The sequence below is a fragment of the Rhea americana genome, unplaced genomic scaffold, assembly GCF_003343005.1.
Source record: "Rhea americana isolate MKP2758 unplaced genomic scaffold, rheAme1 scaffold_93, whole genome shotgun sequence".
In the NCBI taxonomy this organism is placed as follows: domain Eukaryota; kingdom Metazoa; phylum Chordata; class Aves; order Rheiformes; family Rheidae; genus Rhea; species Rhea americana.
Genome location: NW_028187122.1, coordinates 2,056,247 through 2,079,493, shown reverse-complemented (window position 1 = coordinate 2,079,493; position 23,247 = coordinate 2,056,247). Strand labels below are relative to the sequence as shown.

The 23,247-nt window shown below is 37.4% G+C and overlaps 2 protein-coding genes across 8 annotated transcripts in view; both read left to right on the top strand.

The window, feature by feature from the left end:
- The window catches only part of ERCC6 (ERCC excision repair 6, chromatin remodeling factor), a 50,124-nt gene extending 33,330 nt beyond the window's left edge, over positions 1-16,794 (top strand). For all 7 annotated transcript variants that reach the window (XM_085324827.1, XM_085324823.1, XM_085324824.1 and 4 more), the window contains 13 exons: positions 1,309-1,479; positions 1,878-2,054; positions 3,471-3,587; positions 5,010-5,105; positions 6,985-7,203; positions 8,019-8,129; positions 8,637-8,756; positions 9,647-9,741; positions 11,621-11,766; positions 11,855-12,580; positions 13,144-13,345; positions 13,676-13,754; positions 14,236-16,794. In XM_085324827.1, the coding sequence (XP_085180953.1) occupies positions 1,309-1,479; positions 1,878-2,054; positions 3,471-3,587; positions 5,010-5,105; positions 6,985-7,203; positions 8,019-8,129; positions 8,637-8,756; positions 9,647-9,741; positions 11,621-11,766; positions 11,855-12,580; positions 13,144-13,345; positions 13,676-13,754; positions 14,236-14,670 (2,694 nt within the window). In that variant the 3' untranslated portion in view covers positions 14,671-16,794. The remainder of the gene's footprint in view (positions 1-1,308; positions 1,480-1,877; positions 2,055-3,470; positions 3,588-5,009; positions 5,106-6,984; positions 7,204-8,018; positions 8,130-8,636; positions 8,757-9,646; positions 9,742-11,620; positions 11,767-11,854; positions 12,581-13,143; positions 13,346-13,675; positions 13,755-14,235) is intronic.
- Positions 16,795-19,915: 3,121 nt separating this feature from the next.
- The window catches only part of LOC146584437 (bone morphogenetic protein 7-like), a 10,039-nt gene continuing 6,707 nt past the window's right edge, over positions 19,916-23,247 (top strand). Inside the window, exon 1 of the mRNA XM_085324806.1 lies at positions 19,916-19,957. Coding sequence (XP_085180932.1) covers positions 19,916-19,957 — 42 coding nt within the window. The remainder of the gene's footprint in view (positions 19,958-23,247) is intronic.

The window sequence follows — 23,247 nt, the reverse complement described above, 5'->3', positions numbered from 1 at the left end:
GTATTTCTTCATTGTCAGCACAAATCCTTGCTTATTAAAGATTTAGCTGGAAGGAAGTTTTAATTAATTACAGATTCAGTAAATCCTGACCAGGATTCTTCTGTGGTGTGTTTACAGTGAATGGCCTTCATGTGCCTGTGTTTCACTCCTGCTCTCTCTGCTACCTGACAGTGTGATTTATGGCTGTTGTTTTCTGCTAGTCCACTGTTTGCCCTCTAGGAGGGATTGGTCTCTTGAGTCTCTGTAATAACAGCAGCACTTTCACAAAACATCTTTTAATGACAACAGTGTAGCATTCTGTAAGTCAGTCTAATTGCAGACATACCCTATTAATTGCAAAAACTAGGAGAGGTTACATATTTCACAAGCTTTTAATTTGAAATCACCCGAGATGATTTGTCTTAAATGTTTGGGTAGAGGTGTCTATGATATTCTATGATAGACCATTGCTGAGACTCTAGGACACATTTGCAGACTATGGGGAATGCACCAGGTAAAATTAAGCTCTGGAGGTTAATTCTGTCTAGGACAGGATTCTGTCTAGGAATCCTACTGCTTCTGTAATACAGATTATTGTAAAGATTGTGTATCCTTTTGAGAAAATAAAGATGATGCCAGTTTTAGATTATGTGCTATGATTTTGTCAGGAAGTGATGATCAGAGAGTAGCAATTCTAGAATAGTTAAGTGCAAAAGAACTGGGTTTTTTTATATAGCAAGAAGTATTACAAGAAGGAAATTGATGTGATTTTTTTCTCTTTTTTTTAAGACACTTCTAATAAGTGTTCTTGATGGTTTAGACTGTGTAGATCTCTTAAAAACATTGTTGTCCTATGCTTCTGTCCTTCCTTTAGCAACCTCCCCCCCCCTTTTTTTTTCTTTCCTCCAGTTGGATGTTTATATAACTAAAAGCTGCCTCACAGCCCATCATCTTTTCTGATTTTGCCCAAGTGTTCTAACATGGCATCCACTAAATCGGTCTTAATACTGCCATTCATTTTGCCAGTGTAGGATCAGGTCCTATGTCAGGAACTAATTTGTGCAGCTCTTAGAAAAATCACTGCGTAACTGTTAATGCATTCCCCTGGTGAATTCCTACACAAACAGGCATGAAGTTTATGAAACTGTAAATATAGGATGAGCCCGAAGTCCCAGAGGTCTTGTCTAGACTTGTATTCTTGGCAAAGTAAATTATCTGCTTTTCCAAAGTTTTTGTTTATATCTTGGATAGCAAACCTGTAGTTCATTAGGACAGATTTTTCTTTTTTATCTCACTAYGTTACTGACAATATGCACCTTTTGATTTTAGGTGAAACTAATTCGTGAAATTGCTTCATGCCATGGAATTTTAATTACGTCCTATTCATACATTCGACTGATGCAGGATAACATCCACAGCTATGATTGGCATTATGTGATTTTGGATGAGGGTCACAAAATCCGAAATCCAAATGCTGCGGTCACACTTGCATGCAAGCAGGTACTTTATCATAAAACAAATGGAAAGTTTTCAGTGCTTGGGGGACTGGSATGGCATTCAAGATCTAATAGCTTTGTATTGCTTTATCATAAAAGTACAAGTTTGACTCTTTAAAGAACAAAAGCATAGATCACTATGATGTATGAATGTACAGAGTTAAGATAGAGAGAAAAGTCAGAAATGTTACATTGTTTAATAATTTGGCATTAGGGATAAATGTGAAATTGCTTGTTAGTGTTCATGTTCTGCAGAATAAGTACAGTTTCTGCTAACAGTTTATGGATAATATCCTGCTGAAAGCTCTTGCTTATTTCAGAAATATTGAGCTACATATTTTAAAATTAGAAAATTAATTGGTGGTGAAATTGAACTTAATTTTTTTTTTTATTTATTAATAGTTTCGCACACCCCATCGAATCATCTTGTCTGGCTCCCCAATGCAAAATAACCTAAAGGARCTCTGGTCCCTCTTTGACTTTGTATTCCCGGGGAAACTGGGAACGCTGCCTGTGTTCATGGAACAATTTTCTGTTCCAATAACCATGGGAGGATATTCCAATGCCTCTCCTGTACAGGTAAATGTGACCAAAATGCCTTAAGTACTTGATAATACTTTGTTTAAAGGAAACTGTTTGCTATGTTGTTTCAAAATTGACTTTTATATATACCACATTGTATGTTTCAGACACTGATCCAATAAATAGTTTCATGTGTATTTACCTCCATATGTGTGAGGAGGACTGCTAACTAAATGAGACCATTTCTTGCAGGCATAGCATATACACAACTGTTGCCTGTCAAGAACCTTAAATTTAAGTCATTAGAAGTGTTCTCTGACTTGAAGTAAAAATAAGCATGTATAGTGAAATGTGATTAATCTTATATTTTGATGCCATTAAATAGAATAATTCCTATTTAATTTCAAGCTTTAGTAAATTATTTTAGATACTGTAGAGTAATGCTGAAATCCAAATTGAAACCATTTCCATTAAAAAGACTAAAATAACAACTAGAAGCCTAAAAATATTTAAACTATTTAAAAACTATTCAAAAGCAATTGTTTAGAATATTTTTTGAATAAATGTGTTCATCTTTGTAGTTTTGATTCTCAATATTTATTACTCCTTAACATTTCTTATATTAGCTGATAGAGAAATTGTCTGTGTAGTGATAGCCTATATATATTRAAAGTTCTGTATAAACGCTAATAGTTGTTTCCATTTTAACATTCTTTTTAATGTTTTATGCATGTAAATTTCTAAAGTTTTATTTTCTCTTTGAATTTAAGTGCTTCCCGTGTTGAAGGCTTAGTAATTTACTAAATTGAATAGCCAATCTGGTTTTTACATATCAATAATTTATTGTATTCTTTGTTTTGTGTTAGGAGAAATGAAGGTATTTTTAGCCATTATGCGCAGTTAATACCCATCTCACACATCCATTACCCATTATGGAACCATATGATCCATTTAAGGCCAGAGTGACCTTTTGTTTCTGTGATCATGGGGATTTTCTTGTACCAATATATATATATATTTTAATAGTCTCAAGTGGGTGCTAATCTTCACTTATTGTCTAGTAACTACCATTGCTCTAGGTTTCCTTTTGATCTTCAGTATATGTATTAGTATTCTTTCCATGTGAATTTTGGTTTATATTCATAGGTTGGTTTCTTAAAGGGGGAGCTCTAAAAGGCTAGCTCTTGCTAGCCAAGAGATCTCTTATTTCTGTTCTCTCTTCATAAATTCTGCTGAATTACGAAAGGTAAATTAGTAGTATCTGAGTAATATTTGATGTTGTTGTTGCTAACATGAGATTTATTGCAATTTATGTTGTATTGAACAACTAAATATGTATCAGCACAAATCATAAATGTTTATAGTATCTCATTTTATGAGACTTTTCCTGTTGCTAATTAGTGAATTTTTTCTGCTGCTGAAATTGATACCAAGAACCAAAATAAAATTTTGTGCTTTTTCTTCCTTCTTCAGGTAAAAACCGCATACAAATGTGCATGTGTGTTACGAGATACCATAAACCCCTACTTGCTGCGAAGAATGAAGGCTGATGTAAAAATGAGCCTTTCACTTCCAGATAAAAATGAACAGGTTTGCTTATCTTTGCTACTAGATTTGAGCTGTTTTCCTCCTCAAACCATCATCTTTCATGGACTTTAGCAGACAAATAGCAGATTAAATGCTGCTTAACAAAAGATGGAGAACTTCTAAGTTGCTTATTCTTTTCACCTGTTTTCTGAGCAAGCAATGGCTTTAGTCCTGTAGGGCCTATACAGCTATGCTTCCATCYAAAAACAAAGTGTACAATAAAGTGCAGGCAGAAGCATAAAATAGACCTGACAATGCTGCCCTCACAGGCCATAAACATCTAAGTGAGCTGTCTGTGGGGTGTTTCCTATGGAGTGTCTCTTGTTGGATGCTTCAGAGTTGTTTGCTGGTAAAAGGTTAACTTGAGCAGCAAAAAGTAGAAAAATACTTCATGACAGTAGTTCATATTGCAAGCTAACTCAGTTGCATATTCTAATAAGATTCCAAAATGTTAGTCATTTGATCTGAAATTTATAGATGTTTTTAAGATATATTTCAACTCAAGTTAGAGTTGGAGAGGATGACTTAAAAGARGATGATTCTAAGCAACTGAAGCGCCTACAAATACTGACTTGTAATAAGGGTTAGATTTTTATTCTTCTCAGGTGCTTCAGGCTTTCTTGTCCTGTCCTGACACTTTTTCTTCTTTGACCCTCCCTTTAAAAGAGAAGYAGACATATTAATGATTCTTCTTGGGTACTGAAGGCAGACAGTAAGTAAATAGGATAGATTCTGTGTTTCTGCTCTGCAATCTCATGTGCTTTTTTAAATCAAAATCTCATTTCAGTTTACTTGAAAGATTCTGTGCTACTTACTCTAAAGTCTGCAATCATAAGCAGACTAAAAGAATTTGATTTTTCTTGTCAGTCACAGGGTTATATATGTTCAACTTACGACATAATGTTGGGTGTCTTACAAGATGCGAGGAAGTGATTTTGTTCCATTTTAGCCCATCAGACTGTCTGAAAAATCATTATTTGCTCATGCTCAAAGGCTAATGACACAGATTGTGTGTACTAACCTAATGTTTCTCCATGAGGTACTAAGAGAATTTGCAGTTTATAAGGGATATTACAGAACATGCTTTCCTGTGCATCTGCTAGCAAAGCTTTGAGAAAAACAATGCACAGTTACTTAATTGAAACTAGAAAATAGCAGCACTTCCAGAATTAAARGAATTTGAGGGAAATATTAACAACTGGAAAAGAACATAGAAAAGATGCTGAAACTGATCTTAATGACTATGCTCATTCTCTAAAAATTCTAACAGTATTTTTTTATCTGCAATAATCTCTGTGTAGTATCTTTTAATTTAATATTTCAGTGTGTCAGACCTGTCTGTGAAGTTTCATATTCCATGTTGTGAAAGTTTAAAGCTTACCATGTCGGGCGTTTACAGCTTGATGTTTTTATGTTTTTTGGTAGGTCCTGTTTTGTCGTTTGACAGATGAGCAACGTCAAGTCTATCAAAATTTCATCGACTCTAAAGAAGTTTACCAGATTCTTAATGGAGATATGCAGGTTGGCATTAATTAAGGTCAATGATGACAAGTGGAGTTCGATGTGTGAAGTCATGAATTGACCTTCACATACTTCTAGCTGGTTTCTGAGCAGAAAGGGAACCAAACACATTGATATCAATTCTAGTCTTGTGAATGTGTGCTCTTTTTTTATCTCAAAACTGTTTTATGGAATTCTTGTTGTTAATATTCCCTATGTAGTGGGGTGACAAAAGTAGAAGTGGAATGGGTTTTGAAATGTCTGTGGTCCTTGGAACAAATTACAGCTTGTTAGATGGCCTGCTGTAGTTTACTGTATGTGTGCTTTTAACAAACTCCAAATGTGAATTAGAGTAACCTCTTATGATGAGAGATGACAAGAGAGATGGCTGAGAGATGGTAACTTCTTCATGTGACAGATGATTTCACAGATTCTCATGATATAGCAAAGCAAATAGCAGGCTTGCTTGTTATTGTCTGGGTAGTCACTTCAACATCTCTTGTATCCCTCCTCACGATGCAAGTGTTGAAATGACTGTGGCCAGGGTGCCAGCAGTAATGTGAAATACATTCTAAAATGCCTGTTGTTTTCCATGGCTCCTACCTTTCACTCATCTGGTCCATTTGACCTCGTGGACATTTTCCACTCACATTTTAGCTGCAAGACACAGATCCCTTGTAAGAGGAGAAGTAATATTTCTTGATTGTAATGCATCATTTACTACACATTTCCATGTCCTGTGAACTATGAACTGAAACTTTTATGAACGTTGCGCAGTAAAAATGGTAGAATTCCAGTTAACCTGTGCCGCCTCCTCCCTCCCCTCTTCTCCCATCCCCAGTGGCTCCAGCTAGCTCTATGGTTAGTAAGCCATGTGTATTGCAGTGCTATGCAGAGCAGGAGGTGACTCGACCACTCTTTTGACGCTCTTCCCCCGTACACACTGATGTTGCACAGATATGGTGGTCAAATTTTTCAAAAGTGGCCAGCAATTTTAGTTATCCCAATGAAGATGATTTTCAGGAGCTTGAACTTCAGAAGGCAGTTTGTACAAGACTATCTGCAGAGATTCCTCTAAGATGGCTTTCAAATTTGCTAGAGTTCTGGAAATTTTGGACAGTAAATGTGAATGCTTTTATTAGATGTTTTATGATGGCGTTAGTGAATCCCAGTTGAAAACAAACAGAACTGTATGATGTGTTGCRCTAAACCATAAATTGTGCTGACTCATCCAGCTTCTAGCAGTGGAAGATTACAGGGTTGCTTCTTTCAAACTGGTTCTCTTGCTATGAGTTTCCATTATATCAGAAAAATGAATAACCCTTCTATTTAAGGAATAATTGAAAAGAACCCTTGTAACATGGCATTAAAAGTGGTCAATTTCAGCTCCATGTGTTGTTTAAATAAGCTGACTTACCTTTTCCTCATGTTACTGTGCATTCTAGTGGGAATGCTTGCCATCCAGAAGCTATTTCTTCACTCAGATTMTGTCTACCAGCATGTGTGTGTTGGGGGGAGAACCTAATTTCAAATAACATGCTTAGGGGGGAGGATTCTTTAGAATAGAAAGTTTGATACTGAGGTACAACAAATGACTGCCTTTGCTAATTTTGCAAATTGTTGCAGAATTCTCTTAATCTTATTGTCATAATAGAATTCCAAATAATGTAGAATTTCATTGACTGTGTCTTGTACTGATTTTTTCCCAAAATATTCAGTGAAATAAGTATTAGTGTCTGGCTCTTCTTAAAACCACCCTCCTTGTTGATGATTAGATTAATCCATTGCTGTTTCCTTTCCTTAACCACAACCCATATAGATAAGATAGTTCTTGTCTAAAAATATATATATATATATGTATATATATATATATATTTTTTTTTTCTCCTATGTCCTTTAGATTTTCTCAGGACTGGTAGCCCTGAGAAAGATTTGCAACCACCCTGATCTCTTCTCTGGTGGTCCCAGGACTTCGAAGGGTGTGCCAGATGCCGAAGTGGAAGAAACGGATCAGTTTGGATATTGGAAACGTTCTGGAAAAATGATAGTGGTAGAGTCCTTGCTAAAAATATGGCATAAGCAAGGTCATAGAGTATTGCTATTTAGCCAGTCAAGACAGGTGAGATGAACTGTTTTTGGTTTTAGTTGTTACTAAAAGTAACGARTGTGTGTGTGTATCCCAAAAGATTTGTAATTAGAAACAGTTGCTCCTTTGTGGTGTCTTTCTGGTAAAATTAACATGTCTCTGAAAATACCAAAATGTGTAATGTTTTTGTTTGGAATAATTGGAGTAATTAGTAGTTAGAGACCAATAYGCCAGTTCAGTAAGCTTTATTATAACAACACTTGTACTATGATATATGTTGTCTCCATTCAGTATACTGGTTCAAAGATTGTATTAGTTACAGCCTTATAATAGTAGGCTGAAGCAGTGTTGGTATATTTATTATCCCTACTTTATCGTTAAAGGATAGAACTGCTCAGCTAGACTTCAGAATTATGTACTTTAAGTGAGTAGCACAGCCACTGACCTTCGTCTTTCCTAAATATTCATTATTTTACCTTGTTTCTGTGGGTTCTGTGGACTGCTGCACCACTTACCTGGTTAAACTGTTGAGACCATAGCTCCTGACCTCCCACACCAACATTACCAACACTTGCATGTTCCCAATAAAAAAATTCCACTTTTGCACTCCAGCAGCAAAATAGCTACAGTTTTTTTTTTTCCTTCTCTAAATTGCATAAGCTAATGCAGTTAACTCAGTTATCAGTTAATTTGCTGAGGTTTCACAAATTGTGGTTTCTTTTCTGWAGTTTTTTTCCTCATTTGCTTGATTGGCAGTGCAGTTGGTACCAGAAATTCTTATGACTTGGTCAGATAGTCACTTAGTCTTTATATCTCTTTTRTTATTTTTTTTCTTTGTGTCATAACAGATGTTGCAGATCCTTGAAGTCTTTGTGAGAAATAGAAACTATTCATACCTCAGGATGGATGGCACCACAACAATAGTTTCCAGACAGCCCCTTATAACAAGATACAATGAGGTGAGATGTTGTATCCTACAAACATGTCTATTAATGAGTAAGGTACCTGGACTTAGTTCAGGGTTCTTGGCATTCCTTTTTGGCCTGTTTTTAAATATGTTATTTCAGTTTTCACAAATGAATCTGAGAAGTTTAATGAAATGAAACCACTTGCCTTGTTTGAGGAAAAGAAGCCACCATTTTTCTTCATACTTAAGTTAGATTTTGTGCTAAGAAAAGAAATGCACAATTGAACAAGATGAAAAGAAGCTTTAACTGGAAAACAGTAAAAGAAATTTAGACTAAAGTATTTTTATTTGTCAAAAGAGTTGTTAGGTAAACACAGAAACTTAATGCTCCTCTTGACTCCTGTTGCATTTTTACAAATAATACTGGTAAATGAGGATTAACTTTTTTCCCTTTCCTTTATTAAATTTAAAACATTTTAATAAAAGAAGCCAGGAAATAACAAGAACAGATTTGTGCTTTGGTAATTCCTGTTTTATTAAGTTTTCTCTTGTGTTATAGGACAAGTCCATATTTATCTTTCTTCTGACAACTCGTGTTGGTGGCATTGGAATTAATTTGACAGGTGCTGACCGGGTTATTATTTATGATCCTGACTGGAATCCCAGTACAGACACACAGGTGTGTTCGGGTTATTACATTCCATTTACTGGCTAAGTTAAAAATAAAACTGAAAATAGAGTGACATTTTTCTCTATAAATTATGTGTTAAAGCAGTATGTTGATCTTCTTTTAAGTTGCTGTTGCCAGAAGTGGTCGCTTATGGTGCAGTTCGACATTATGATTGTTTGCATGGTAAAGCCAGTCATAAGCAATTCTCACCACATCCTTTTTACGCTATCCTTACCACTCTTCAATATTGTTGATTCATATATGCAGTTTAGAGTGCAGTCAGACAAGCAGTCAACATGGTCTGATTTTTTTAAACAGATAAACTACGTGTTTCCAAAGAAGGAAACATATCTTAGAGGARTTGTTCTTTATCTGATGATGTGTGATGGACTCTGGGTTATCAGATCACTTAGGAGTTTATGGGGCTTAAGTGTTTGAGAGGAAAAAACWATTTCCTTAAGATGGCCTACACAGGTTTGTAATCCGCAAGTGTGCGGTCTCACTGCACTGGTCCATTTTAGTTGTTGATTCAAGATGTTTCTACGAAAGTTTTCAGTTAAGAAAAAGGGAGAAAAGCGTATAGGAAGTATACACATTAAATAAAAGTGACTTCTGAGATAGATCTCTTTTGGAACAAGTCTGTATGAAGTACAGCATCCTAGATATGAATTCTGACAAACCAACTTGGTCTTTGAGATTGTGTGGATTTTTTGGTACAATTGGAGCTTTATCTTTTTACATACATAAATATAAATAAATATTTTTTCCTCTGTTTCTGAATTCATTTTCCTAATGCTATAGAAATACAACAAATGTAACTTCTTGAACTATTTGTTAAATGCCAAACTAGATATAAAACAATAGTATCAGTAGCTCCTTGTCAACCTTTTTTGTTCTAGGCTCGGGAACGTGCTTGGAGAATAGGCCAAAAGAAACAGGTGACTGTGTACAGGCTTCTCACTGCAGGTACTATTGAAGAGAAGATATACCACAGGTCAGTTGGACTGATTCTTTGGATACAACCCTATGCTCAATAAAATTTTTGTGGTCTAATGACAGTGGCACACCTGTACATGTGCTCACATGGTATGTAACCCCAGCTTTGGTCATGATGGGGCACATGACAGAGAAAGAATACAAAATTTCTGTTGGGAAGTCAGCCTTCTAGTATTACATTCTTAGCTACAGGACTGTGCTGCTGCCTCTCTAGCTCTGAGAATGCCAGACATGCCAACCATATTTCATCAATCCCTGCAGCTGCACTTGTGTCCCGCACATCCAGAATTCACTGTAAATGGGAAAGCGTGAGGCCGAGACCAGAAGAATGACACTCTTGTTTAGAATATGAGTCTTGGCAATGAGATGCAGTTTGAAATCAACAAGTTCTTTATGCTGCTCTTAGAATATATAAAGATGTAAGTGGTACGTACATGCATTTGTTACTCTGCAACAGAGTTTGATTCTGTTCCAAGATTGTTCTGAAGTGCAAGAATTAAGCCCTTAAGAGCTGGCTGTTTGTAGTCAGGTTATTTATTCTAGACTGTAGCTAGAGCCTTAAAGTGTTTGCATTTCTAAATCAATTAAATCTTTTTGTTTGCTTTCCCATTCCRCTCTTTGAGTAGTTAGCTTCATTCACATAAATTCCAAATGAATGTAGTTGGGAATCCTCTGGCTAGGCATTACTCTTTAGAACTGGGATAGCCTCTTTGAAGATGCAGATGAATGAAGAGCTCTAAATAATGAAATACCTGCACTTACTCAGTGAGTATTTTTTTTAATCTGTTTTACCACATGGACACAGAGCATCCGCTGTTAGTTGTCTTGATTACCTCTGGCATATGTTCATTTGAAAAATACTGACCGCATCAAGGAAATGGACTCAAAGGGTCAGGACAGACATCAGAAATTCAGTTAATTACCAGAGCAGTGCAGTGGACTTTGAGCTTCAAGCAAGTTGTCTTCTATTTTTGTCTCTGTTTTCCTCCTGCAAGTGTGAGATCAGCCTTGCAGGGAAGCTATGAAGCTCAGTTAATTCTTACATCCATCAGAAAACTTATAATCTGTATTACAGTAGCTGGAAACTGTTTTTGAACATAAATTGTTGTCAGCTGGATTTGGATGTAGTTTTCCTGCTTGGTGCCAGTAGACCAATAGCCTGGAACTGCGTTACATCTTTATTTGAAGATACATTTTTTGGACAGGAAAATGGTGCTGAAAACTTGCAATCAAAAGCTATCTAGTGTAAGCTTTGGCATAAAAATAGATTTACCAATACCAACAGACTTTTGGCAGCTTACTTCTCCACCAGATTTGTTTCCTTCTGTAGATGGAATCTGTTTTCCCCTTTCTCTCACCCTAACTTGGATTTCTCTTTTCAATGGTTGACACATATTCCTCACTATCAGACTGAGCTCCTCTGCTGCTTTTCCTTTCTCCAGCCGACTGAACTATTTAAATGTTGTCATTTTAACCAGATCATTTTTTTTTTTTTTTTTTTTTTTGGAAGAGCTTTTTGATGGTTTTGTTGTAATTTATGCAGGCATTTCAATTTTAATGGACAAAAAAAATCTCTAGCTGTGGAGTTATTTATTATGTAGATAAGGGATGCCCCATAGGACATTTCAGAATGGTGGTTACCTGTTGTGTTAAGGGATTGTTGCTATGCAATAAATCCCCGTGTTTAACAATTCAGTGGGTTGTTTGAAAGTTACTAACTCAAGATTATCTTTTGAAAACTATCATCATCTTCCCACTGCTTTAATTGTTCTGCAGGGTAAAATTTGTGCTGATACAGTTTTCTGTTTAAGTAACCTATTCAATACTTAAACATAGACATTGTTTCATACACAAAGTACATTTTTTTTCATCTTTAGACAAATCTTCAAGCAGTTTTTAACGAACAGAGTGCTGAAAGACCCTAAGCAAAGGCGCTTTTTCAAATCCAATGATCTTTATGAGCTTTTTACTCTGAGCAGCCCGGATGTGTCTCAGGGGACAGAAACTAGTGCRATTTTTGCAGGTACTTTTGTTTCTTTTTCCCCCATCTGTTAAAAGCAAAAACGTTTGAAGTGTTTGAGAAATTGACATTGATTTCATTTGTTTCTCAGGTACTGGTTCAGATGTTCAAGTCCCAAAACACCAATTGAAACGGAAACTTGAAAAGCCACCTGATAATGATACTTCCAGAGGTGGTCTCCATCTAACAGAAGGCAGCTCACGAAAGTACAGCAAGCCATCCAGTTCAACCAGGCACATGGCAAATTCTTCTGAAGCAATAGAGTCAAGTGAAGAAATGAAAGGAGATTTGGAAACCTTTGACCAAAATAGCTATGCAAAAGATAATGCGCAAGCTACTACTAATATAAATTCATGGAGTAAAAGCAAGGAGGAGAGCTTGGAAAAAGCTGAGAAATCTATGTCCCAGTCATTGTCAGATAATGTAGGGTCTTCAGAGAATGCAGAATGTCAGGGCACCATGGTAACTGATGAAGTACATGGAGCAGCTAATGTAAATTTTGAGGAACGTTTTCATCTTGCATCTGGTGCAGCTGTCTGTTGGGAAGAGCAGGATGCTAAACCTGAAGATGGCCAATTAGATAAAAATCATTATAAATGCACCTCAAAAACAAAGCACAGGGTGGATATGCTGCCACATGAGAGCCATAAAGATAAGTCTAAGAGGAGGAAACGTCACAAAGATGCCAAATTTGAAGGAGAGCGTATTCCTCATCTAGTAAAACAAAAGCAATATAGAAAGGAGGACAGTGAAGAGAAGGAGGAAGAGCTAAAGAAAAATGAAGATTATGTCTTAGAGAAACTTTTCAAAAAATCAGGTAGCCTTTGTTATTCAGTTATTCAACAGTGCCAGGCTATTTAAATTGAGGTGATAAAACTAAGCAGGTGAGGGAAGGAACAGTTCTCTTATTTTGATGGTTAAAACTACAGTACAAAAGATAGAACCCATTTCTTCAGTTACTGTAATGAAAAGTTTAAAAGTTCGTTGTTAAAAGTGCTCAAGAAACGTATACCATTCTAGAAACACTTTTGGATATAGAAGTAATACGTTTCTTCTGGAAATAAGAATGTAATCAAACTTTATTTACACAAGGGCTTCACTTCTTATCCATGACAATAGAAATGATCAGTTTACATGCATAATTGCTAAGTCTATTGTGAATAATGACCTCATCAGCACACTAGAAGTGGTTTGCTGTCCGTTGGTTCCTCATTTGATGCAAGAAGTATCTCTTACTAGAAATGACTGTACTGAAGTGCAGTATATAAACAATTGGGAGGGGTGCTTGTTGCTTTCAATTAAATAGTGAATACTTATTTTTACACCTTGTCCTGTAAATTAACATATTTTTTTCCCCTCACTTTTTGTGTGTTTTGTTAGGGGTACACAGTGTTATGAAGCATGATGCCATTATGGAAGCTGCTAGTGCAGATTATGTGCTGTTGGAAGCGGAAGCAAACAGAGTGGCCCAGGATGCCTTAAGAGCCTTAAAAGTCTCTCGACAGCGATGTTTAGGAGCTGCTTCTGGTGTGCCAACCTGGACAGGCACAAGTGGTCTTTCAGGTGCACCATCAGGAATAAAGTAAGTCAGTTTTTGCACTGCTTTTCCAGAGAGAAAAGTTCCTTAGGATGCTATAAAAWTTTTTTTTCCCCCACCTGGTATTTGCAGTAGCAAATATCAAAGTGGGGTTTTGTGCTTTACATTTTATAATCACGTAAAGACATACGTTACAAGACCAGCAACTAGTCCATCCTGACATACRAAGAAAGCTTTACTGTTGCACAGTAGAGGAGAAAAGGTTGGCAGAGGGTTCTTGAGAACTCTCAAACCAGAATCCAATCAGAGTCTTTGCTAAACATATCCTAATCTTTTTGAGGGATGTTTTAATAAGTTTCTGTTGCGTGTTTTTAGGAGTCGGTTTGGTCAGAAAAGAAACCCTATGCTACTTTCTCCACGTTCTGCTTGTGCATCACCTGGAAGCAAGTGCAAGGTAAGACAAAGGAGCTAGCATTTCTCTTCTATTTGATGAATTAAATGTTTTGATATACACAAGAAATCCAATTTATACAATAAGAGCATGTGTCCCATACCTACTTGCCTTAGAATCCAGAATCTTAGTCACCCCATCAACTTGATTTTTCTTATTTTGATGTGGCATCTTGATAAAATCTAATCAGATGCAGCAGTCACAAATTACAACATTCTCTGCTTGCCCTGTTTCAAGCCCATGCTTTTTTTTTTTTCTTTTTTGCTTTTTTTTTTCTCCTCTTTCTTTTTTTGGTTTCCTCAGGGTTAAAGTATATAATCAAACTGAGATGAGAGCATATTACCTGTTCATTACATATTTCAGATGGGTAGCTCCTGTATGTTCTCATTTGTTGTTTAAGCCAAAATCATGGGTAGATTCCACTGAACAGATTCTGTGAGTCTCAAAATCCAACTTTTTCCATAGTCCATATGTTTATTTGCAGGATACAGGTACAATAAAGAAAGAAAATGACAGGAGGAGTAATTCTAATGAGCACTTTGATGGGAAATCAGAGGCTGGAGAATCATCATCGAGTGCACTAGATTCTTCAACTTTGTTAGCAAAGATGAGGGCAAGAAACCACCTTATTTTACCACAAAGGACAGGGAATGAGGGAGATGAGAACCTTCAGCAAGCCCCAGCTCCAGCCCCAGTTTCAACAGAATACGATGAATTGCTAGTGGATGTACGGAACTTCATAGCATTCCAGGCTCGTGTGGATGGCGAGGCTAGCACTCAGGAAATACTGCAGGAATTTGAGTCCAAACTGCCGGCAGCACAGTCTTGTGTCTTCCGAGAACTTCTCCGCAATCTCTGCACCTTTCATAGGAACCCAAGTGGTGAAGGTGTCTGGAGACTGAAGCCAGATTTCCGCTGACTTTGCTAAGGGAAGGGACCTACGCGTGTACTCAGCCAACATTCTGCTTTCAAAGACTTACTATTTATCTTTCAAAATGAATTATTTCATGGTCATGATTTAATAATTGACTTGAACAGTCTGTGGTGCAGCACTCATTGCAGGCTCAGGGCTGACTTCGTTTTACACTATTTATATGAAAATGCCGTCTACCTCACAAGGTGAAAACAATACAAAGTATCACCGCCTTTTCTTTAAAAGAAAATATAAATGGATGATGAACACATGTACTGACTTTTCATTGCAATAAGAGCCATGGATGTTTCCATGGGTTGTAAGACTTATTTGATTTCTGTGAAATTCCAAGAACTTTTTCTTAATTTGCTGTATGGTACTTGAATGGTTATGGGGCATACAACACAACCAAAAGAAACATGAATAATAAGAAGATAGAGGTGGTCTATGTAAGAGAAATTCACTTGTACTGACATTACAAAATCATTGTAAGAAGATTGCATTGGTAGTGGGAATTTGCTTTTGATATTGCTGCTTTCATTTTTGCCAGAAGCTAGTATATGCAGTGTGACATATATGACTAATTTGCTTGGAAATAATTTTACTACCATGGAAGTTTAATAACAAAAAMTTGAGAGCCTGGCAGAGTATTGAGATGACTCTGAAGTTGGATAATTATGGAAAAATGACTGGATGGTGGAAAACCCATTTTAGCCATAATCATTGATTCAGTTATAGTCCTGTACACCATTGGCAGTTGCCCGATACTTTTTTACCATTGAGCTAGCAATAACTGTGATGTTTGCACATTGTGGACTGATAGTGGGATCCTGTGAAATTTATTTGTGGATCTCATTGTAACTGACATGAAAACCTCTACATTCCCTGTTAACACTTAAGTCTTTTACTTTGACAAAGACTGAGGTGTTAGTTTGTTAGAGGGGGAATGAGTTCCCTATATGTCACTAAACATAATCACTTCTGACAAGACAGGCATAATGGGAACACATTCAGAAGTTACAAATCATATGTATTCTGTAAATAGGAAAAATCTCTATCTCCCTACCAGTCAGACAAGTTGTAAATTAATACCCATTTCCTTCCAAGGAAGAAAGCATCCACTTAACTTAGCAAAATTGACTACTCTTTTGGGTCTGTCTTCAAGGTGTTGATGTGCTAGGTTAAAAAAAATAAAAAAATAAAAAAAWTGCAAAAATAAATAAAAAGAATAGCTGATGAGAACAAAATGATGTTCTTGCACGTATTTGCAGCAACAATGAGTTACTGTATGGCTTAAACTAGTTAAACTAGTAACAGTTAAATGTGGCTAATGTCCTTCTCCTCCCTAAGCTACAGGGAAAAGCTGAGCTGCTACTTTTTTTTCAATATTAAAGCTTCTTTTTTACTTCAAATGAAAGTACGAACAAAATTTGAAAGATGAGTAGTGAAGCAAGAATGCAAACTGTGTTGCGTGCTAAAGAAAAATGGTCTTTAAGATTCTTCTAGGAACTTTTCCTGTTGTTTTTACTCCTGCTAAAGAATCCGTAGAGATTTGCAGAAGGTGATACATCACTGGTTCAATAACTGGTCACAGCATTTGGCTTTTCTGACTGGAATTGGAGAGGGCAGACCTCTCCAAGAGTGCTTCTCTTCCTTACGGAGTTTGGAGATGGGATTTGTTGCACCTTTTTCTGACGTCTGTTTTTCTGATCCAATTTATGTTTGTAAGGGCTTTCAGGAGAGAGATGAAATGAAAAACCTAGCTTTCAATTACAAAAATACTTAGAAAATGGCAAATCTGTTGATATGACTTAAAATGGATCAGTAAAAGAGTGTAAAAAAACCCATTTTGCTGTTTTTCTCCAGAGGTGTAGGGAATTTTATTTGGTTTTGAGGTTTTTTTTCCCCAAAAAAACAATTCAGGAAGTCAGCTGTCAGCAAAGATGTTCTTGTCGCCTTAGCTGTTGGTTCATGTGTGTTCTTTTATTTACTATTTTCAGTCTTAAAGATACAGTTCCTGTCCTAAGGAAAGTTTGTAACTTCTCACTAATCTCTTGATGTAAATGGACTTGCATGTGCTTCTATAAATCCTTGGCTTTTATGGAGTTATTAAAATAACAAAACCAAAAATCTGTTCTAGAAGTCTTACTGGAATAAATAGGGTAGTTTGGGGAAACAGTCTTTTCATGTGTGGTGTGGCTCTATGACCCGTGTTTAAGCACATTTTCTTTATTCCATGAAACTTCAAACTATGAATTCTAGCAACTGGTTTTTTCCAGTATTCATGGAGATTGAAAAGACTGAATAACTGTTAGTATAATACTTGGAAAATATTTTTAAGCATTTCATTTCAAGTGTGTGTGTATGTGTGTGATCAAAGGTTTGTGGATTGATTTATAGATGGTGTTTATTCTGAAATGTATCTGGAGTACATTTTAAAGTAGAAAAATTGTTCCAGAATACTACTTCTATTGCTCTGGAATATTCCTGTTCTTAGTCAGAATACTCCCACTCTTCATCTGATATGTTTGTTCAGCTTTACCTATGTGTAAAGTGAATATCTCTCAATATCTTTGAAATAGGTCTGAAACAACAATTCCCAGCTAATAATGTTGCATAGACAAACATATTCACTAYAGCCTTCTCAATCTCCAGGTATTCAGTGCTATAGTCAGCAGTTGTTACTTAATTTGTGTGTGAGTCCAGAAATCACTCCATATGGAATGTGTGTATTTTGTATTTTAGTTTCTTAGGAAGAAGAGGATAAAGATGATCAAAATAAAGGTATTAATTTAGGAATCTAGTTGAAGAAATGCACAAAATCTTATTAAGGAAAGTCATTTCAGCCTGAAACAGTGCATATTGCCTTTCAAAACAAATGTATACCACAAAGAACTACTGAAATGTTGTTTTCTGTAAAGACACTAAAAGCTACAGAACTCCATGGTACTCTGGAAATTTTGTGCACAGATGTATAAAGTACACTGTATTACCCATGCTGCTCAGTAAATGAACATGGTTGAAAAAAATCTAGAGTGCCAAAGAACAAAAACTTGGATTGTTCTGCAGATGGTTGTGTCAGCTGGAGGTGCTGTTTGCTGAATTAAACATGATATTTACGTCAACAGGTGAAGTTAGAATTTACATAGCTTGCTCTTCTGGTTTCAAAGCATAAACTTTTTTTTTTAAGGGGGTGGGGAGCAAGTTTCAGCTTTGTTTAATAAGATACTCTGTTTTTTTTTCCCTCTGTCCCTTCCTTCTTCCACATTCTTCCAGGTGTGTGATGTTTTATTTTGCTTTGTTCATCCATTTGTTGAACATCTGAGTGGGTTGGCTGTATAAAAGTCATGTCTGATGTAATAACTAACCTGGAGAACCTAGTGTAAATTCTAACCTAGAGAAAAGTGATTGTGCTGAAGATTGTATGTGTGTATCTGACTCTTCTAAACAATGSTCCTCCACAAAAGAAGCACAAGATGCTGACTGGATAGATGAAGGTAAATGGTGATTAAAAATGGAAGGGAGCATTTCTAAATCCATAACATAACTGTGGCTCAGCATCTTCACAAAGGGCTACACCATGTTGAGAATTGAGTCTACTACAGCTAATAAATGTGATCCTCCCAACTAAACCTGTGGAGAATGGGGCTTTTATATTTGTAAGGCTTGGCTTCAGATGAATCACCTATAGACACCTGCATTCTAATGTCACCTTTATTTCACTACTTCTGATTCCAAAATTGCTAGAACTTCAGCTGATATTGATTGTCATATTAGTAGTACAATTCTCCTTACAAGAAGCTACAGCAGAAGGGACAAAATTTTCAGTAGAACACAATAGGAATGTTGTTGTTGTTCATAAAACCCTTCAACACTTCACTTCCTTGAGCCACTAGGTCATTAGGGCTAAGAAGTTTCTAGGTYCTCAGCTGTTGAAAACATAGCTCCACTGATACTGACTGACCTATTAGGTTATTTCTTGAAGAACTAGCTTTCTGATGGAAGCCTTCATCAAAACCAAAAAATGTGTCTCTGGGACATGGAAATGGGGGGTGCTGTATGTACATGATTGAAACAATCACTGCTGAATTTTCTCTAATTCCCATGTGTTTATTGGCATTGTTATATGGAAAGGACAGTTCCAAGTGAGTTGTGCTATTGAAAAGAAGTAGCCTGTTGCATGGGCTTTTGGTTGATTTTTCATAAAGAATGACCTTGTGGATTCCACTGCTGGCTGGACTCCAGAGTTTTTGAGATGTGCTTTTCAAAACTGTGGCAAAAGATGATAGTGACTTTAGCAGCCAATCTTAAAAGATTATGTCTTAATTTTTCATGTTCTTGGTAATCACAACAGTAAAGGAAGTTGCATATATGATGAGTTCTTGGTTATACTGATGCTAGTCTGCAATTGAATCGAGGGCTTTTCCCTCATCTACCAGCTAACGTAGTTTGGGAGTGAATGCATGCTACCAGGATCAGTAATGCTCCATTACTAGTATGTAGCCTCTTCCTAGAGGCAGAGTGTTTGGCATTTGCTAAGGCTGAGCAGATRCACAATAGTATTACTGTTTCCTGARCAGATTTTGTGCAATTGTGAAAATGAAGGAGGGAAGGCTTCATGATAGCATTCATGGAGAGGGATGGAATTTTAGATCTTAAAATGTTACTCATTGAGAACAGCCACAAAAAAATAACCTGAATATAAAGATACAACTTCTGGACAAATCCATTGTCTCTTTTGGACATTATCAATTGAAACAAAATGTCCAGGTGGGCATCATGTAACTGGAAAGAGCACCATGATAGTTACCGTTACAGAATGCATCTTTTGGGGAAAGTTGTCACAGGAATTGGTAATTTAACCAATTACATTGACAAAACAAACTTGGAGAAAATAGTAACTTAGACTGATACCCTTTCAAAAGGCTTACACTTTAYTCTGACATAATTGTTACATCCTTAAAAGGAGGAAGTGGGCATATAATAATAAAATCTGTGAGGAAACAATCCAGCACAATGTAGCTTCTCTTGTGCTAGTGGCTGTGCTTTCTCACAYGATATGTGAAGATGAGATGTAAAGAGACAACGTGGCAGCTTTATCCAAATTTGAGTTTGGCTTCAGTGTATTGGCAGAGATGCTACTTAATTCCTTCCTGAATTTTCCTTATGCTTTCAGTTAGGTAGCGTAGTCACTGAGATGGATTAAAATGTGGAGTAATCACCCATTTTGATCTTTTAAGAGAAAGTAGACATGGATTCTACTGCTACAAATTCCTGGGTAACCTTGGATGAGGTACTTCACCACGTTCGCCCTCAGTTTCCTCATCTAACCAAGGYGCAGTCTTTGGGGAAGGCTGGCAAGCTTTCAAGCCTTTGGAGATGCTTCAGGAAGTGATGGTAGAGTGCAAAGAAGCACTGGCTGGAAAAGCAGAGATAATACAGCATCTTATTGTCTGGATCATGATTTCAGCAACCGTACTTTGCACAAAACTATCATAAAAAATGCTGACAGTCCACTTTTTTGAAGGGCTTGAGTAGGGCACATGCTTTGGAGACAGGATGTGCTGGCAAGTCTGCACTCAGGAGTTTATCTCCTCGGGGAAAGTTATTTATATATTAGATACATAGTAAAAACACTCTTTGCTACTTAGGGCCATTTATAATTTTTCCTGTTCCAGTGTTCAAGCTAAATGCTGAATATACTCTTACAGACTCAGTAGCTCGCTCACTCTACCTGCCCCTCAAGGGACTCCTATTCTAGGCTCTGGGGTGAGGTCAACGCTCCTACTTCACATGGTATCGACGATGTGTTCCTTCAGCTGAGACTTAGAAGATAATGCTTTCCCTAGTAATTCCTAAATTTTGTTGGCAATCCTAATCTTGCTGCCTCTACTGTGGTTAAAAGCAAAGTCAAATCTGACATGGGTCATTTGTCTTTTCTTTTTTCAAATGGGAACAAGACAGCTGCTATGCCGCAAGTGTGTTCTTATTCCCAGCCTGTAAAAGCCACAGTGAAGACTGCAGTGTGTCAAGCTGTGTTGAGGGAGCAGAAAAYTAGTCTTTCTGGAAAGAGGACATCTGTTGTGAGTCACTGAGCTAAGAATAACAGAACTTGGATGCAACGAGTGTGTGAGAAGTGTCAGGGCAGCTGTGGGAGAAATAAGCAACTTCCAGGCTCCTCTATCCACTGGTTTCTTTATTGTCGGTGCTAAAATGAAACAAACACTAGTGAACTAAGGGGAAGTATATTCTTTATCTCTGTGTGGCAAGGTTGGACTTTCATTTAAATCCAGATTTGTTAAGGCTCTGAAATGCTCAATGGTAGCTCCCAAATAAATTTTTCTCTGCCTGCTAATAACAGTTTGTGATAGCCATGGTATTTCAGTACTGCTGTCCCATATTAATTATAATGGCATCAAAGATGAAGTGACAGACCATGCAAGAATTGTGTATTTCCTAACTATAAGCTATGCTTGAAAGCCAAATGATTTTGAATTCTATAGACCAACCTGTCCACACACTCATTTGAGAGAAAGAAAAATGACACCAGTGCTGAACATTTTAGAGAATTCACCTATAAGTTATGTCATTAACTAAATATCATAGTTTCCTACATATTCCATGCTTCTTCTGGGTTCCCAGAACTACTCTGCTTGTAACATGTAAGTTGAGATAATCTTCTCTTTTGCTTGTGCAGAACAAGGAGGTTGAAGCCTTGCACTAGTTGCAGATCAGCATGCAGTATCATCACTGGAGCCAAGACCAGCTCCTGTGTAAGGCTTACATAAGTGGTGAGTCATGCAAACTTACAAAAAAAGAGAGAGTGAGGCTTTCATTGTATTGTTTGCCTAATCAGAAATATGAAATAAAAGAACACAGCACTCAGTGGGTTATGTTTGGCTAGCAGTAAGCTGGAATTTCTGCAGTTGTACTAGTATAATTGAGGCATTTCATTGTTTGTGGTCCCAACTTATATTAAACAGGGAGGACATTTTCATAAATCTTTCCCTCTAGGGCAGACTTAAGGTTGTTTGGGAACCCTAGCTATGTATTTCCAGACATTAATGTCTGGAAGCAGCACCATGGGAGAAAGAATGGAAGTATATGTGCAGGGAAGATACTAGCAGTAAACGAGGAGGCCCAAGGGCAGGGTAGAATTGTGAGGATGAGCATATGAAGTGAAAACAGAGCTTTTAGGATAACTGAATAACAGTCTAGTGATGATTTCCCATATATTACTAGTCCCCTTCAATGCTCTGGTGCAACTAGTAGTAATGGGCATTACTTAAACCAGCACTGCCATTACCTGAGACACCTTACAACCCTTACAAGACAACTGAGTTTTTGAGCATCAAAGTTGACTTCAGATTCATGCGCTGCAATAGTGCTCTTTAAAGTGGTTTGATTAACGCAAAGGTGCTTCTTGTTTTTCTCCAGCACTTGTACTGCACCTCATATGCCAAACTAGCGTGCTGGGGAAAAAACRCTGCAATAATAACTATCCAAAAATTCTTTCAGCAATGAGGCTATAGCAACAGCTGGAGGCTGGAAGGAGTGGCAGTAGGAGGGAGTCTGGAGCTGAAAACCCCATGGCTAAGTGAGTGCCCCAAGAACTTCAGCCTTAAAGCAGCAAAAGGTGAGGAAGTTCCCTACATCAGAACTGTTYGAATGATCTAGACTACACCTTTTTTTCTTCAAATAGCTAATTTGAGATTGGGTCAGATAGCCAATTAGAACAGCTGTAGCCAATTCTTCACCACCTTGCTCCCTCCCCACAAGCTGCTTCTTGCTCTGTGCAAGTGCTCCTTAGTCTCACATAGTGTGCCTAAGGAAAAGAGCCCAATGAAAAGACATTTCTACCTGACACACAACCTATTTTCCTTTTGCTTTCTTTGGGAAAAGGGAACTCTGGGTCATGTAGCACAAGCACAAGTGGAGGGATAAGGCACGTGAGCTATCAAGAATTTTAAATCGTTCTCTATGAGACAGATTGTCTTAAAAGGACTAGTGTGCAGGATGCTGGCAGGGGGGAGCGACAGAAATCTCTTCATCAACCAAGGAAAAAAAATAAATTACTGGAAGCTTGTTTCACTGTGGGAATAATTTAAGCTTTTGAAAGTCTTTTTAAAATGCATGTGTTCACACATTATCTCTCATTCCCTTTCTCCCCCCCTCTCCCCCCCCCAATCTCTAATTACTTTGAAACTTGGCTGCTCTTGCTGCATAGTGATAGTAGAAACCAGGACTCTGTTCCTAAACCCTCGCCATGGCCAGCTTTAGGGCTTGAAGTAGAGCCTTCCAGCAGAACCACAAACTCCAGTTCCTGCAGCCCGGCCGCGTCCGCCTTTGTACCCGGGGCTGTAAGAACGACTCGCCTTGAAGGAATTCTTCGGGCCCCAAAGCTGGAAGTTGCAGAGAGAGTTTTGTACGATTGCGGCAGTGGCAGAGAACAGCGCCCGGCATCGGCAATGCCGAAAGCAAAAGGCTTGCAAAAATAAATAAATAAAACAAGCAAATAACCCCGGGCGAGCCTTTAGCGGGCCTTAATGGCCGGGGCGAGGGGCGCGGCCGCCCCCCGGGGGC